The 15,226-nt window shown below is 37.8% G+C and overlaps 2 protein-coding genes across 2 annotated transcripts; both read left to right on the forward strand.

Moving 5' to 3' along the window:
- Positions 1-4,499: 4,499 nt before the first annotated feature.
- LOC149019219 (Cox19-like CHCH family protein) lies at positions 4,500-6,619 on the forward strand. Its single transcript, XM_089151000.1, has 3 exons — positions 4,500-4,817; positions 4,921-4,966; positions 5,619-6,619. Exons 1-3 carry the CDS (start codon positions 4,635-4,637, stop codon positions 5,672-5,674), a joined length of 285 nt encoding a protein of 94 aa, XP_089007126.1. The 5' UTR covers positions 4,500-4,634; the 3' UTR covers positions 5,675-6,619.
- Positions 6,620-12,521: 5,902 nt separating this feature from the next.
- On the forward strand, positions 12,522-14,011 carry LOC149019220 (phosphoglycerate mutase-like protein AT74). Its single transcript, XM_089151001.1, has 2 exons — positions 12,522-13,182; positions 13,273-14,011. The coding sequence occupies exons 1-2, from the start codon at positions 12,561-12,563 to the stop codon at positions 13,698-13,700; spliced, it is 1,050 nt and encodes a 349-aa protein (XP_089007127.1). The 5' UTR covers positions 12,522-12,560; the 3' UTR covers positions 13,701-14,011.
- Positions 14,012-15,226: the final 1,215 nt, after the last annotated feature.

A 15,226-nucleotide genomic window follows, 5' to 3' on the forward strand; every position in this document is an offset into this window, starting at 1 on the left:
TTGCCCAAATCAACCGCCCTTTATCTTTAAGCTGTGAAAGTCAATTTTGATGGGCTTCGGATGGAAGGTACTCCTAAACATTTTCCAATCATTGGTATAATTTACCTTCACAATTGAGCCACTAGCATAGGTTTTCGTGCATGCCAAAATCACCTTTTTATGCTTTCTAGATTGACTTTCTTTCTCTTTTTGAAGTCAAATAAGGTGATAGGGTCTTCTTCTAGTTCATCCAACTCCATAGGTTCGATTTTTGAATTCCCGGACTCAACTCGAATAATCCATAGTTGCCTTGTACTAGAACTCTGAGTTCGTGTACCTAAAACGATGGGTTATCAGGTTAGGATTTTAAGAGATTTTACACTTCAACCTTGGTTTTTATCACTTTCTTACTGTCACACCTACATGATGTATTCTACTAAAAACAAAACACGCATACATTACAATCCTAATTATTTTTATCAGAAAATCAACTACTAACGCACCAATTTCAAAGAAGAATCAAGATCCTCTTTGGAAATAGTTTTAAACTCCCCACCTTAAGAAGCCAATGAATTGTTTGCATCTAAGATTTAATAATCTATTTTCTTTCTTCTAAAATCTTGTGGCCTTCTATAAAATTATTATACTCATCAAAAGAAATCTTAGTTAATATCTCCTTTGCTTACTTAAGCTAAGCTGTATTACTCTATTCTAATCTTGCATGGTTCATTGAGAAAGTGAAGATCTAGAATCTCTAATATGAGGAAGGGAAAAAAAAAAGAAAAAAAAAGAGAAAAAAGAATTAAGATCTCCAAATTATCTCCAATAACACTAGAAGTCTTAAATACCTTTTTTTTTTTTTTTTGTTAACCACCATTTTCATTCAAACACGGATAGGATGAGGAACTAAGCAAAGCTCAACCAACCAAGTAAAGGAACATGGTCAATATCTCATGCCTAAAACCGAGAAGACCTTCCGAGCTAGATGATCCGCAACTGAGTTGGATCCTCTAGATACATACTTGAGTTTGAAACTCAAAAATCTACCCTAAAAATCTGGTATCTTCCACAAGTGGAAGAGTCGAGGTAGAGGGAGAGGAGTTTACATCCATAAAAAAAATTTACCAACTATTGACAGTCTGATTCCACCTCCAGGTAATCCAAGCAATGTGACGATGGATTCCAAAAGTCTCATGCCCAAAGCCATAGGCTCTCCTTCTAATGTTGAAGAAATAGGTCGCTAAAATGAAACCGCCACGATTGGGTCCCTCGCTTCATTTTTCACGACAATTCCCATTTCGCCTTACTTCTCCTTTCACACCATGAAGGATCCACATTCAACTTGAAAAAAGAAGGTAAGGGACACCTCCAGTCAACATTCCTTTCCTCTACTCTATTACCCATTTGGTTACTCTAGTGGTGGGTATTTTAGATATTGCCCAAAACTCCAAATGTGCTTCCTCTATTGCTTGCATGACTTCCATTGGAGTCTATTGCTTCTCCCTTATTACCTTTGCATTCCTTGCTTTCCATAGGGTCCACACAACAAAAGATAACAAGCTTTTAATCCTATCAACCTCCATTTTATCCAAGTTATAAAATTTCTCCCATCCCATTACCCATTTAGTCAAAAATCCATTGCCCCAAACCATCAGGATTCTGACCGGATCTTCTTCCGGTTCCCAACAAGGCAAGAAAATCACCATCTTCATCACCCATATTGATGGTTTGCGGTGCCAACCCATGGGATTTAATTTGGATGGCCCAAAACTTTTTTCAATTGGATGCTTGGGGGTCTCGAACTTGCATTTTGGGTTTCGGATTAGGATCATGGGGGTTATCACAATGTATTTGTGGTGAATTGTTTGAAAAGTGATTGGTGGTCTAGGGTTCAAACTCTGTTGCAGGTTTTGGAAGATTTGAGAAACGACCACCAATGATTTTTCGAGTTGCACTGTACTTGGTCTTGCCTCTTCTCCTCCGGTTCCTATGTTAACTGAGGGTTGCACCTCTTGATAGTGCCGGCGATACAGTTCAAATTGCACATAGTCAAGACAGGATACCATTTCCGATCAGCTTTCTATTTGGTATTGTGCCTCTGGGATGTGAATCCATATTTCTTCTCTACTTTTTGGTCTATCACCAAATAGTTCTAGACATTGATCATCTTTGTGCCCTAACACTCCATGAAGGTAACAAAAGATTGGAAGCTTTTCCCATTTAACAATCACTCTTTTGTTACCTTTTCCCATTTAACAATCACTTTTGTTTGTGTGTCTGTTCTTGTTCGAATAGGTATTGATTGTCTTAATGGCTTTCTATGATCCACCGTGACATGACATCTAAAATAGTTGATGTGATTCCCAAATTGAAGACCCTAAATCAACATACCTCTTCCAGGAGTACCTGCCTTCACTGCAAGCTCAAATCCAAATTCAATGTGAACAAAACAACAAGGATGTCATGGGATTGGCACCAAAAATCTATTTTGGTGAACTCTCAATTTTTCTCCCCTCTAGAGTTCGAGCATAAGTGGATTTCCTCTAACTGCCCTGGGCGACTCCTCAGTCACATTCTATCATATCCTGTGGATGCTCAAATTCAAACATATACATATCCTCTGCCATTTCAGATATGGTGATTGCCTTTACCGTGTTCCAAGCCTCCGATAATGCTTCATATAGGGCTCGTCTTCTTTATCGCTTTCCTGGAATGACTAGACCAACCAAGGTATTCTCCTTCTTCTCTGTTGCCTTATCTTCATGTTCATCAGGCACATCTAGTCCCTCATCATCAAATAGTATTATTTCTGAGATCTTGAATCTTCTATCTTCCCTGTAGTTATTAGGAGGGCGACCTCTTCCTCTCCCCTTGCTACTCTCATTGCTTCTATTTGGGTTGGGCACTGTATGATTGCTGCTTGGTTACTTGGTCACTGGAAAGTTTATCTACACTCACTGCAGAGGAATTCACTCACTGTGGAGGAAAAAGAGAAACACAATAATTCTTTCATTTCAAGTCTTGAAGAGACTTAGATTCTCTTCAATGGTAGTTGGAGTCTTAGAGCTGTGGAATCAAAGAGATTGATATAGCTATTGAAGTGAGAATACATTTAATTCATTAGGTTTAGTAGGATACTTGGTTATAGTTATTTAAGTTCAATTTAGTTTTATTTAAATTAAACATCGGCTAGAATTGGGAAACCCTACACGACCTTACCAGGATTAGTTAAACCCTAAACCCAATTGATGCATTTAATATTAATAACGTATAATATTTTTTTTGGGTCAAAATATTCATTTAGTATTAGATGCAGATAGTGTGTTATACACCATGAGGTTGCACGGCAATGCTTTTGTCCAATTTTCCTATTTTTAGCTAAGAAACAAGTTTTCCTACTTGTATGCATTTTCATTGTTTTTGAGTGTTGAATCATATATGGTTACATAGGGAAAAGAATAAAGCGTTTATAACAATAACAACCACAAAAAAGCAAAAACAAATGAAAAGATAAAAAACTTCCGAGTTTTTATGTTTTCAAAATAAGAGGTTATGTTTTAATGTAAAAAAAGAAAAAAAATGTTTCTCTATCTTTTCAAGAGAAGTATAAATATATAGGCTAAAGTGTAGTTGAATGGACGTGTGAATAAATTAGCTAAACGACTTTGAATATTCACCGTCAGATTTGTTAAGTTAAATCTGAATGGTCCTAATAACAATCATATTTTCCTTCTCATTATTTATGGGTTAATTAAGTTTATCCTAATATCATACGTTGTCGATTCTCTCATTGGCGGTAACATCTCTTTCTTTTTCCTCTGTTTCATCTCTGTTTTCTTTGTTTAACGCAATTGATTTTCTACAGAGACTTAGAGGAAAAATGATGATTTTTGTGGTAAATTCACTAAACATAAATATGTGGAAATCTCTTTTTTGCATCCTTCAAGATGGAATTAAAAACAAAAAAAAGTCATGAGATCTCAAGAAAGATGAATTTTTTTCTTCTTCTTTCACTTCTTCAAGACGACAGCAAAAGAATTACTGCAATCAAACGGTCCAAACTTGATAAACACAAATAAAAGAATTTTTAGAGCCAATGGAGATGAAGGGATGGAGAAGGAATGGAGGAAGAGATAGAGAAGTCAATAGATTTGACAGTAGAAATTTAGAATCGTTCAATTAACATATTCATATGCATATTCAGCTATATATATATTTTTTTGTTTTTTCCTGTTAGACACTAAATTGTTGTTTCAAAATTGTGCTGAGGTGTCAATTTGATTCAAAAATGAAGGAAAAAAACATAAGAAACAGACCGGCATGACATGGACTGTTTATAGTCCAAAAATGCCAAAAAAAAAAAAAAAAAAAAAAAAAAAAAAAAAATGCGAAAAAAAAAAAAACACAAGAAGTAAAAAATGTAACTTTTGACGTAAATGTAATTTTGGACAGTAGCACGAGTTTCACCCTATAATTTGACTCAAACGTAAGTAACTCAAGAGAAAAAAAAAAAAAAAAAAAATGACACCCGCGATTGAACCTCGAATCCTTCTCCTTTCCTTCAAACCAAACGCGGCTTCCCTAGTGGAAAATTATTCCAGTCTTAATTCCTTCGAAGCAGACCTGTTTTTCCCGGAAAGCTCTTGCATTTGATCATGGGATCTTCAAACTCCGCCGCTACAGTGCCGCCTGAGTCTCCGCCTACGCCTAACCCGTCATCGCAACAATCTCCTCTGACTAACTCTTCACCGGCTCCCCTTCATCAGATGGACGCAGACGAAGAAGACGAGAACGTCAAGCAGCTCCAAGAATGCTCTGTTCTCTATTTATCTCTTCAGGTAAAACTGTTTTCTATTTTGCCCTTTCTCTTTTAATTCTTAAAGGTAGAAATCAAATTCAACGCTTTGGAACCAACCCATGCTTTTGTGTGTGTGCGTGCAGGAATGCCTTGTTCAAAGCAACAGGAATTGGAGGTCTTGCCAATTGGGTATGACTGCTAACACCTTCCATTTGCACCAAAACATCCGATAGTAAAACATATTGGATTCTCGAATCCCCGAAGTGTAACCATATCTATCTGGAATTTTCATTTTCAAAAAGGCGATGCCGTAGTCATGTAAACAGAAAGCCCAATTCTGTAGTCGCACATTTTGAGGTCAAATCTCTGGAAACACGGTCGTCCATATGAATAAATTCGATTAATGGAAGTAAACAATTTATTTGGATTTGATGGATACTCAATCCAACACATTGTATAAGATTGTAGGTTATTGCTAGTGTCTGCTGACGACTAACCTCTGCTAATTATGGGTTTTGAGTTTTTAATTTTAATTTTTTTATTTATTTTATCTCTTCCTAAATGTTTATCTTTGTTTAGCATTTTATTGTTAGCCTTAGGTTGGGTATTAAATGTCTTGAGAAATGTGAGTAATAATTCTTTTATTTAAAAGGTAGTCAATTGCTTACTTGAAGGTTCCTTTCACCTTGTTTGTGTTTGCCTATTTGTGAGGTATATTGTTTGCTTACTTATGGATTTCACTACTTGCTGGTATTTAGGACGTTTGTTTTCTGGTATTTGTACTATGTTACTTTATGGTTGTTTATGAATCTTGTTCTTGGTTTTGCTTTGTTTTGAGCAGAGGTAAAGGCCTTAAAGGAATGTCACGAGAGGACGCGTAATACCAAAGAACAATGAAAATTACAGAGAATCACAAACTGTGGCAAAAATTAGCTAAAGTAGCTGAGATTACATCTGTTCCTTGTCAAAGAACAATAAGAATTGCAGTCACAAACTGCACTAATACTTAAGTGGGGTAACATTTTTTCATCCTCAATTTTAGTGTATTTTGAACAGGAAATGCTTACTAGAGAGGCAGGTAACTACAAGTAGGTTTTGGTTGTTAATTCAACTCTCTTTCCTTGAGCCTTATTTGTCATTTTCCTGCTGTTATTTCTCCTTTCTTTTTTCTTTATTTTAAATGATGTGTGTAAAGACCTGGGCATTTTATTCTTTACAAAATAATGTAGTTCACCTTTATGAGAATTCTTTGTCCCAATTACAAGTTTTGGTTTGTGTCGAAGATTTGCTTTGTTGATTAATCTTGTTCTCTAAATTTTAGGAATAAAAGACTACATGTGCTTTTGGAAAGGATCTGAGTTGTAACTGTTTCAACTAGAGTGTCCTATTTGAGCCTTTAAATTATTGAGACACGTAAAAATATAAAAAATTTCATTGCTTATACCATGAATCTGATGACAAGTATTAGGATGATTATTCGGGGTCCCGCTGCAGACCTATATTACCAGAAAAGGTTGAGGAAAATCTGTTGTGGGAGTGCTTTCTTCTTGGCCCAAGGGCTGGGGTGGTGTTGCACTGTAATCTCATAATATTGCAATTCTAGCAGTGGGATGGATGATTTGTGTGAAGAGATCAATTATTCAAGAGGGGCCATTAAATAGTCAGTTTGGTTCTTTCTCATGTACCGCCAAGAGAACCTAGTTCAGAAACCATTGTTCTTGGAGCCCTTAAAATCAGGTCCTATGGCAGGAGCGAAAAATCTTCTCTTTTAAACTTTGGTCAAGGGACCACTGTTCTTGGAACCAATGAGGATAAGAGCCATATTTTGGAAGGAGAATGAAGATCCAGTCATTTAAAAGATATGGGATTGGGGGGGGGGGGGGGGGGGTGGGGGGGCGAGAACCATCAAAATGGCAACTGGGGTGGGTTGTCTGGACTTTGGAGAACGATGAATTGGGCTCTGCACTGCAGTTGGAATTGAGGAAGACAGTTGTTAATGTTCAACTGGGATATGTTACCGCTAACCAGAGTTGTTCAGGCTGTGATACTCAAAGCAAGGAAAAATTTTGGTCTTTTATGCTCTACTTGGTTGATCAGAAAAATGAGAGTGATTTGGAGGCTGGGGAGGATATTTCGTATAAAGTTAGGGTTCATCTTAGTGGAAGTGAGTGTTTTTGTTTGTGTATTCATAATTTGTTGAATACTCTTTCATCAACTCATAGCATTACCTTAGTAAGCATTTTTAAACTAGTGCAGTGGACATGGATGATGAGTTGCTTCTGTAGCTCTTGTGAGGTATCCTTAATGGATTGGAATACATAAAACTTTGAAGCTTTCTACGAGGTAGTTAAATACCTCCAGAATAAATGTCATTGCCATGTAGCAATGTCAACCATGTTTGCTTTGAAAATTGAAACTGATCCAATTCAATGTGAAAAACATCGGCATTGAGGGTCTAGTCCATTTACTGTATTCGATTACCCATCGAATACAGACACGATCACCATTGTTTACTCGTCCACAGTAAAAGTTGGTGTGATTAGTGTTTTCATCTGTTCCCCCTTGCTTAATAATTCTGATGATCATCTTGTTAAATAGAGTTGAATGCAGCCCAATGAATGATTTGCATTGAGGTCCAGAAAAGTTGCATCCTTGAAATTTTGAGCAGTGGATCTGTGCTTGCTTGGGCAAGTATCTGTTTGGGAATCTATGAAAGATAAATAAGATTATCTTATGAGGGCCTTAGGTCAAGCCAAAGCAAAGGAAGAGGTTTCTGCTGAGCAGTGGATCTGTGCTTGCTTGGGCAAGTATCTGTTTGGGAATCTATGAAAGATAAATAAGATGATCTTATGAGGGCCTTAGGTCAAGCCAAAGCAAAGGAAGAGGTTTCTGCTGGTACATGAGTGTGTTGCTATGAGGAAGCAGTGCAGGACTAACACTGTTCAGTATTTAGAGGAAAGCAAACCCTGAGTGGGAGCAGCATGGCAATCAAATGAGTTTGTGCTTAGCATGAGCCACAGTAGGATCACAACTCCCACCACCACTCGCTACTACCAACCTGCAATGCTGCGAAAGGTCGATCACTTCTCAACACACTCAAGGCTGCCTTTTAGGAATTTTTTTTGAAGTTCTTAGTAGAGACTGGTTTTTGCAAGAGATTGATTGGAAAGTAAGACAAATAAAATGAAATAGGTAAAAGTAACTTGATTGCAGTACATAAAGATAACAACCTAATGAGAAAACATTTGTACCTGAACATATTAATGCATTGACTCACCCATATTCATTTCAGACTTCTAGGGTGCATTTGTTATCTTGTGAATGTCCTTGGACTAGAATGTATGCGTAACTGAATCTTATAACTCAATTAGGAGAGTCTCTTCAAGAAGAAGATCCAAAACTCCTTGTGTGTGGGTGAATGAATGTGTAGAATTGTACAATTAGATGGCGTAGTATTTGCTAATGTTATTTACAAAAAGTCAGGTATGAAAATAAAAATTTTTAAGTAAAAAATTTGGGATGCGATTTGTCCAATCTCTTATTGGTGTATGATTGTACTCTTACCACAAATTGATGGCATGCATTTCTACCCCACAAAACAAAAAAAAGAAAAACCAAAAAAAAAAAAAAGAGAAATTCATGGCATGCACCACCCCTCTCAAATATATGTTACCTGAAGAACTTCTGTTTTTCCATCCGATGAAACTTTATTCTTGCCCCCCCCCCCCCCCCCCCAAAAAAAAAAAATGAAACTTTATTCAATTTTCAATACATAAAATGAGGTTAAGCTAGTTAACCACACACAGATTAAAAAAAAAAAAATAATAATAGTAAAAAACGAAGAAGAAGAAGAAGAAGGAGGAGAAGAAGAATGAGGTTAAGCTAATGATTTGTTATTTGAACAGGCAGGTTGGAGTTTATTTGTTGCCATTTTTTCTCAAACATAGGTGCCCAGATCTTTGGCCCAATTTCTGTGTTGCCATTCTGACCCCACAATTGCAGCGAGGCCAAAGCACCCTTAAGTGTTAGGCACCATCGTGCAAGGAAAAACGCTGCTCTGAAGAAGCCCTAGCGCCGCTGCTCTGAAGAAACTGAATCTCGCCGCCGCTCTTTGAGGTCCACCTCCACCCATACACCTGCTTCCTCAACTCCTCTCTCCCTCTTTCCGCCTCTCCGTTTCATTTTCTCTCTCCCTCACCTCCTCTCTCCACCTTTTGTGCGTCTTCTCCACCTCCACCCCTCTTCTCTGCCTCTCTGTGTGTCTTCTCCACCTCCACCGCTCTCTCCGCCTCTCTGGTCTTCTCCAACTCTCTCCCTCTCTCCGCCTTGTTCCTGTGAAGTTGCTATTTAGAAAAAGAACCAAAAAAAAAAAAAAGTACTTAGTTTTCTCAGTCTCTTGGTCTCTATTTGTTTTTTCTCCAGTCTCTCTCACCACATCTTTTCTCCGGTCATCCACTCCGTCTCTTTGTCTCTCTGATTTTAGGACTTTCGGTTGAAGAAAAAAAAAAAGGTTGAAGCGAGTCTTGGTACCTCGAGCAGAAAAAACTCCAGATTTGGAAGTGCCAGTTCTGCTGAGGCATGCTTTTGCAGGTAGTCCACCATTGCTACTGGTCTTCGCATCTACGGCAACGACGTATGACAGTTCATGACTTTCTCCGCAATACCGGTGCTACCACCGTGACAACCAAATTTCCGCCCTTGTGGCGTGATCTGTCTCCGCCCTTGTGGCATGTTTTATCTCCGCCCTTGTGGTGTGTACGTCTCCGCCTTTGTGGCGTGTCTACCCCTCTGTGGGTGTTTGTAATAGATGATACATTTATTGTATCCACTGTGCTTAACCATTGCTGTGCTTGTTACAGCTCTAGCTCTAAGGGTTTATTGGGCTTGTCCCATCCCTTAGTTTGGATGACTCTGTCTATTGCATGTACGACAGCTTGGTCAATTTTCGCTCTTTGGTTCGAACCGAACGTTGTGTTTCATGCATCTATCCTTTGTATTTTTCCTTTCTTTTGTGTGTCTGTAATTTCTAGTCTATGAATGAAAATGAAGTCTCTGACTTCTTACCAAAAAAATAAAAATAAAAAAATAAAAAAAATCTGACCCCACAAATCACATGAATCATGTCATATGGGATTGAGTGAGATCAATTTTCACCGAAACAATGAAGAACACTAAACACCTATATAAGGAGTAGAACTCAAACGGGTTTCTTTAAGCAATCATCCTTTGCCTACCTGACCATGTCCTTTATTTTTTATTAAATTAGAGGGAATGTTCACTAAGATTGAGGGTCATTACATACTTTATGTGTTTCAACTTAGGTTTAGGTGTAAGACTTTTTACTAAGCGGGAATATTGATATACGATAACAATTAAGGAAGAGTGATTTTTTTAACTAAAACTAAAAAGAGGAACAATGTAGTCAAAGTGCATATAAGTTGGCTCATCTAACTCTTTTTCCTAAAAAAAAAAGAAATTTCAAAAACACTCTAAGATAATCGGCAAAAAGTAAAGTCGCCCTTGTACCTATGTCAAATTGACAATCACTTTCTTCTTTTTTCAAATTGTTAGAGAAGAGGATGAATATACCTTTAACTATACTAGAAAATTTTTAGGAACACCTCATGATAATCGATAGAAAAACAGAAATATCCCAAAACCATGCCAAATTGGAACATCTTAAATTTGCACAATAGTTATATTCTGATTAACAAATTCTATAAGTCATGGTTAGATAATTTCATAATCTCCAAATTCTATAATTCAAGGTTCATCTAGACTAGCATACATGCACCTTCACTAATCTTCAAGGAGTAGTTTTACATGTAAATGAAGGTTTTGTTTTTGAGTTGGGGGTGGGGGGAGGGGGAGGGGGGGGGGAGGGAAAAGGGTGTGTAGAGTTGTGGAGTAGAGAGGGAGATTACTTTTTATATATGGAGGGTTTTATCATTGAGATTAATTGTGTGTTTAAAAGAGAGATTTGATAAGTTATTCTGAGACAGATAATTGTAAATTAAAATCCAATAAAGAATTGTAATATTGAAAACGCATCCATTTTTTTTGAATTGATATTTCTTTCATGTCTCTTGCATAGAAAATGAAACCTTTAAACTACGTAGTACTTATATCATCGCAGGTGTCAGGAGAGGACGTGTAAAACTTCTAGAGAAGATGAGATTTTTTTTATAAATGAGACAAGTGGTCGTGTTTTTATTTGGTCATCACCAACCCAGCCACGAGGACTTGACCAAAAACACATCTACAAATGGCCATTTTTTCACGTTAGTGTATTTCAGCACAAGTGTCATGGAACCTTCTTTTATTTCATTCAAGTTACTGAAAAACAAAAATATATATTACCTAAGCTACCTAACCATAAGTTTGAAATCCCCCACTCTTACGTAGAAGAGGGGTCAGGTGCATTTGGATTCTCTAGAAGTTGAAGGAAGAGGGTAACCATCCTAACCGCCCTCTGTAATCACACATTCACAAGAGAAGGGTTCACCTTGTCAGTTTTCAAACAGGAAAACCTTTTAGAAATGTATAGTGATAGTGGACCAAGCAGGTTAAGATATGATTATCTAAGCTTGAGGAAAAAAGAACCATACTTGGGGTGCAACTATAAGTCTAGAACCCCTAGCCCTAGGGATGATAGGGGTAGGGGTGTAAATGAATAATCGAAATCCGTTTTCGAATTCGAATTCGCATCCGTTTAGGGGTATCCGAATCCGTCCTATTAGTAATAGGATGTGGATATGGTATAACCCTTTCTTACCGAATATTATCCGTCCGATAAAATTATCCGATTAAGTTACTTATTTAGATTTATTATTCTTATTTTTATAATTTTTGTCTATAATATGTGACTATTTTTCTATATTTTCTACAAAAATAGCTACCAAAGTTGTTAAATTCTTAAATTTTAAGCCTAGCCCTCATAAATAAAAAGGTAAAGATGTAAATAAGTAGTCGAAAACTTGTATTTAATCTATATTCATGTCTGTTTAGAAGAATCAACTTAAGAAAATAACTATCCGATTATAATCCGAATCCGACAGAATCCGCCCGAAAACCGATAGGATATTATCCGAATCCGTCCGAATATAATAGGATGCGAATATGGATATACCACTATCCGATCCAAATCGGGTCCGTTTACATCCCTAGATAGGGGTGAGGATAATTCCTAGACACTACCTTTGATCATATGTTCAAGAGAGGGGTCTCTCTACCTTGATAATATTCCGACATGTAGTTACACTTAGGGATGTAAACGGATTGGATTTGGTCTGCATCTTATTATATTCGGATAGATTCGGATAAATTCCTATCGGTTTCGGAGGATTCAATCGGATTCGGTTGATAATCAGATAGTTTTTTAAGTAATTTTTTTAAAATTTAGTATGAATACAAATTGAATTCAAGTTTTCAATTACCTATTGACATCCTTACCATTTTGTTTGTGAGGCAATGTTTGAAATTTAAGAAATTAGCAATTTTTGTAGTTTTTTTTTTTTGTTAAGCAATTTTATAATTATTTTAGTAAAATATTCAAAAAAGTAGTCAAATATCTCAAGTAAAAAAATGTATATAAATAAGAAAAACGTAACTTAATCTAGATAATTTTATTGGATAAATAATGTAGAGAGGAGGTTTGAATACCCTAAATGAATGCGGATGGGAATTTAGTGACAGATTTTGTAAATCTTAAGATAGGGTTGGCGAAAGTTTGGTTCAAATTGACTTTTATCTAAACATCTGTTTTCAAAGGAAGAGACAATAGATGCCAACAATGGTGTGGAAAATGGCGTGCAAAACATTATTGCGTAAAGGAGTGGATAGCATGAACCTGATTCAGACGACAAAAGTCACAAACTCACGAGGATTTATCAGCCGTTCTATCGTCTCATTAAACGAAGAAGAAGAGGAAGAAGAAGACAAAGAAGAGAAGAGAAAAGAAGCCATGGAACATCTACCATTACCCAAGAGAATAATATTAGTGAGACATGGAGAGAGCCAAGGTAACCTAGACGACACTGCTTACACCACCACCCCAGACAATCAGATCCCTCTCACCCCTCACGGCATCGACCAAGCCCGCCACGCCGGCCACCGTCTCCGCCGCCTCATCTCCGACGACGACCGCTGCAACAACTGGAAGGTTTTCTTCTACGTTTCTCCTTATCGCCGAACTCGCTCCACCCTTAGTGAGATCGGTAGATCCTTCCCCAGGAACCATATCCTTGGAGTCAAGGAGGAATGCAGGATCAGAGAACAGGATTTCGGCAATTTTCAGGTGGAGGAGCGGATGAAGGCCATTAAACTCGCTCGTCAGCGCTTCGGCCGTTTCTTCTTTCGATTCCCTGATGGCGAATCAGCTGCCGATGTCTTCGATCGTCTCTCCAGTATGTCAACCACTCGTACCTATATCCTCTTCTTCTTCTTCTTCTCTGCATCTGGGTTTCTCTTTATTGTCTCGGATTTGTGATTTGCAGGCTTCATGGAGTCGCTGTGGAGGGATATAGACATGAAGAGGATTGATCATCACCATTACAAACATGGTGACGAGACAAATCTGATCATCGTGTCACACGGGCTGACCATGCGAGTGTTTCTGATGAAGTGGTTCAAGTGGACGGTGGAGCAATTCGAGCACCTCAACAATCCGAATAACTGCGAATTCCTGGTCATTCAACTAGGAACCGGCGGAGATTACAGCCTTGCGATTCATCACTCCGAAGAGGAATTACTTCACCTGGGACTGTCTCCAGAGATGATCGCAGATCAGAAATGGCGTGCCAATGCCAATCGAGGGGATTGGAACGAGAATTGCTCCTGGAATCTTGACAGCTTCTTCGATCATCTACCTTCTTCTGATTCCTCTTCTGACTCTGATGAAAACAATAAAGTTCATCCATTATGAATTTTCCCCTGTATATGAAAATGATTCCTGATTGTACATTTACACTTGATCATAGCAATGGAGTTACATCTAATTCATGTTCATGCCTTGACTCATTTTCTCTCTGTGGAGCTCATGATCTCAGAAAATGTATAGAAACTGAATCTTAATTCGAAAACGAAATGCACTCCGATATTCATTTCTCTACCATTTCAACCCCTTAGCTTCAGTCGCTAATTTTGTAGAACATCAATGAATCTTTGCCTTGCCTTCCCCAATTCTAATTTCTAGAGTTGCTATTTGATTCCAGTCTGACTCTGCTCCAATTTGAAAACCGAAATTGATGTAGGCAGCTCCCGTGTCTCTGAACTACAAAATGTCACATTTGCATCCTTCGAACAGATCTTTAGTTTAATTGGTTAAAGCTCCACCATCGCAATAGAAACAAAGCCATACAAACCCAGCTGCGTCTGGTGGTGCAGAGGAAGAAGGGATGCAGGTCAAGTGGAGTCTGAAGATGGGAATCGATTGCAATTTCAAAGGGGTACAAGACGCAGTTTAATGTTATGTTCTTTAAACCAAGTGGTACGCAAAGAATTCATTCAAACATTTTTGATTGAGATCACAATTACTTTTAGGCAGGCACTTCTGTTCTTGATTTAAGAAAAACCATCACATGAATTTCATTCTGATGATGCTGAAGTGAACTTGAAGGATTAAATTTTGTGGTGGATTTATAGAGGGATGTCTCACAACCTACACAGTTATACATCCCCTCGCCGAAAAACTTGTCATGTTGCTCAGTGCCTGGGTAAATCCATATCATCAAACTATTAGTATACTTGCAAACACATTACCACTCTAAAGCTTACCACACTAAAGCCAAGATGAATCTGTCAACTCGCTACAAAATGAGCTGCACTTTCTCTGAATCTTTATTAGATATGCAGATTCTGATGTCTATGACAAGGACCTAACATTTAAGTGAGATAAACTGACTTGGTTGATCAGTGAACCAAAGATAACTTGGCTTGAGCTTAACCATATGCCCAAAGGTACAATCTTATGGCCTCAATTTGTACCACTGCCTGGGAATATACAACTGAATGGCCTTGGTCAAGTCACAAACCACAGCAACAACCAGTACAAGCTGGAAGCCACATAACCACTGTTGCAACACCATAAAGATGACAACAAATAAGCAAGGATCCCAAATATTAATTTGGTGATGGCTGCTAAATTAGGTCAACGGGGCCCAGTGTTGAGGAACAGCAATGGTTAATAAAGGTTTATATATTGTGTTCACCTTAAGAGAGTGGACCTTGGTGCATTGGTGAGGTTGCTCAACTGGTCGTAGGTTGAATTGGGAAACTGCCTCTACAGATTTTTTTTTTTTTTTTTTAAGGTTAAAGCCTCTCAATTGCTTTATATGAACCTTTTTGACAATGATACATTTATTAATAGCATTTCTTGTCACAAATCGTACTAAAGAGATGGTGCCCCCCAAGGCGGTCCTAGTCGGTGGCCATGGACCTGGAAAAGGGTAT

Source organism: Hakea prostrata, chromosome 4, assembly GCF_041222555.1.
Source record: "Hakea prostrata isolate BN-2017 chromosome 4, UWA_Hpros_2, whole genome shotgun sequence".
NCBI lineage: Eukaryota > Viridiplantae > Streptophyta > Magnoliopsida > Proteales > Proteaceae > Hakea > Hakea prostrata.

Bases quoted from the DNA above. Each gene is read 5' to 3' on its own strand.
- LOC149019219 (XM_089151000.1), top strand. From the start codon at position 4,635: ATGGGATCTTCAAACTCCGCCGCTACAGTGCCGCCTGAGTCTCCGCCT. The intron at 4,818-4,920 runs GTAAAACTGTTT...GTGTGCGTGCAG, and splicing joins TTCTCTATTTATCTCTTCAG to GAATGCCTTGTTCAAAGCAA. The intron at 4,967-5,618 runs GTATGACTGCTA...TGTTTTGAGCAG, and splicing joins TTGGAGGTCTTGCCAATTGG to AGGTAAAGGCCTTAAAGGAA.
- LOC149019220 (XM_089151001.1), top strand. From the start codon at position 12,561: ATGCCAACAATGGTGTGGAAAATGGCGTGCAAAACATTATTGCGTAAA. The intron at 13,183-13,272 runs GTATGTCAACCA...TGTGATTTGCAG, and splicing joins TGTCTTCGATCGTCTCTCCA to GCTTCATGGAGTCGCTGTGG.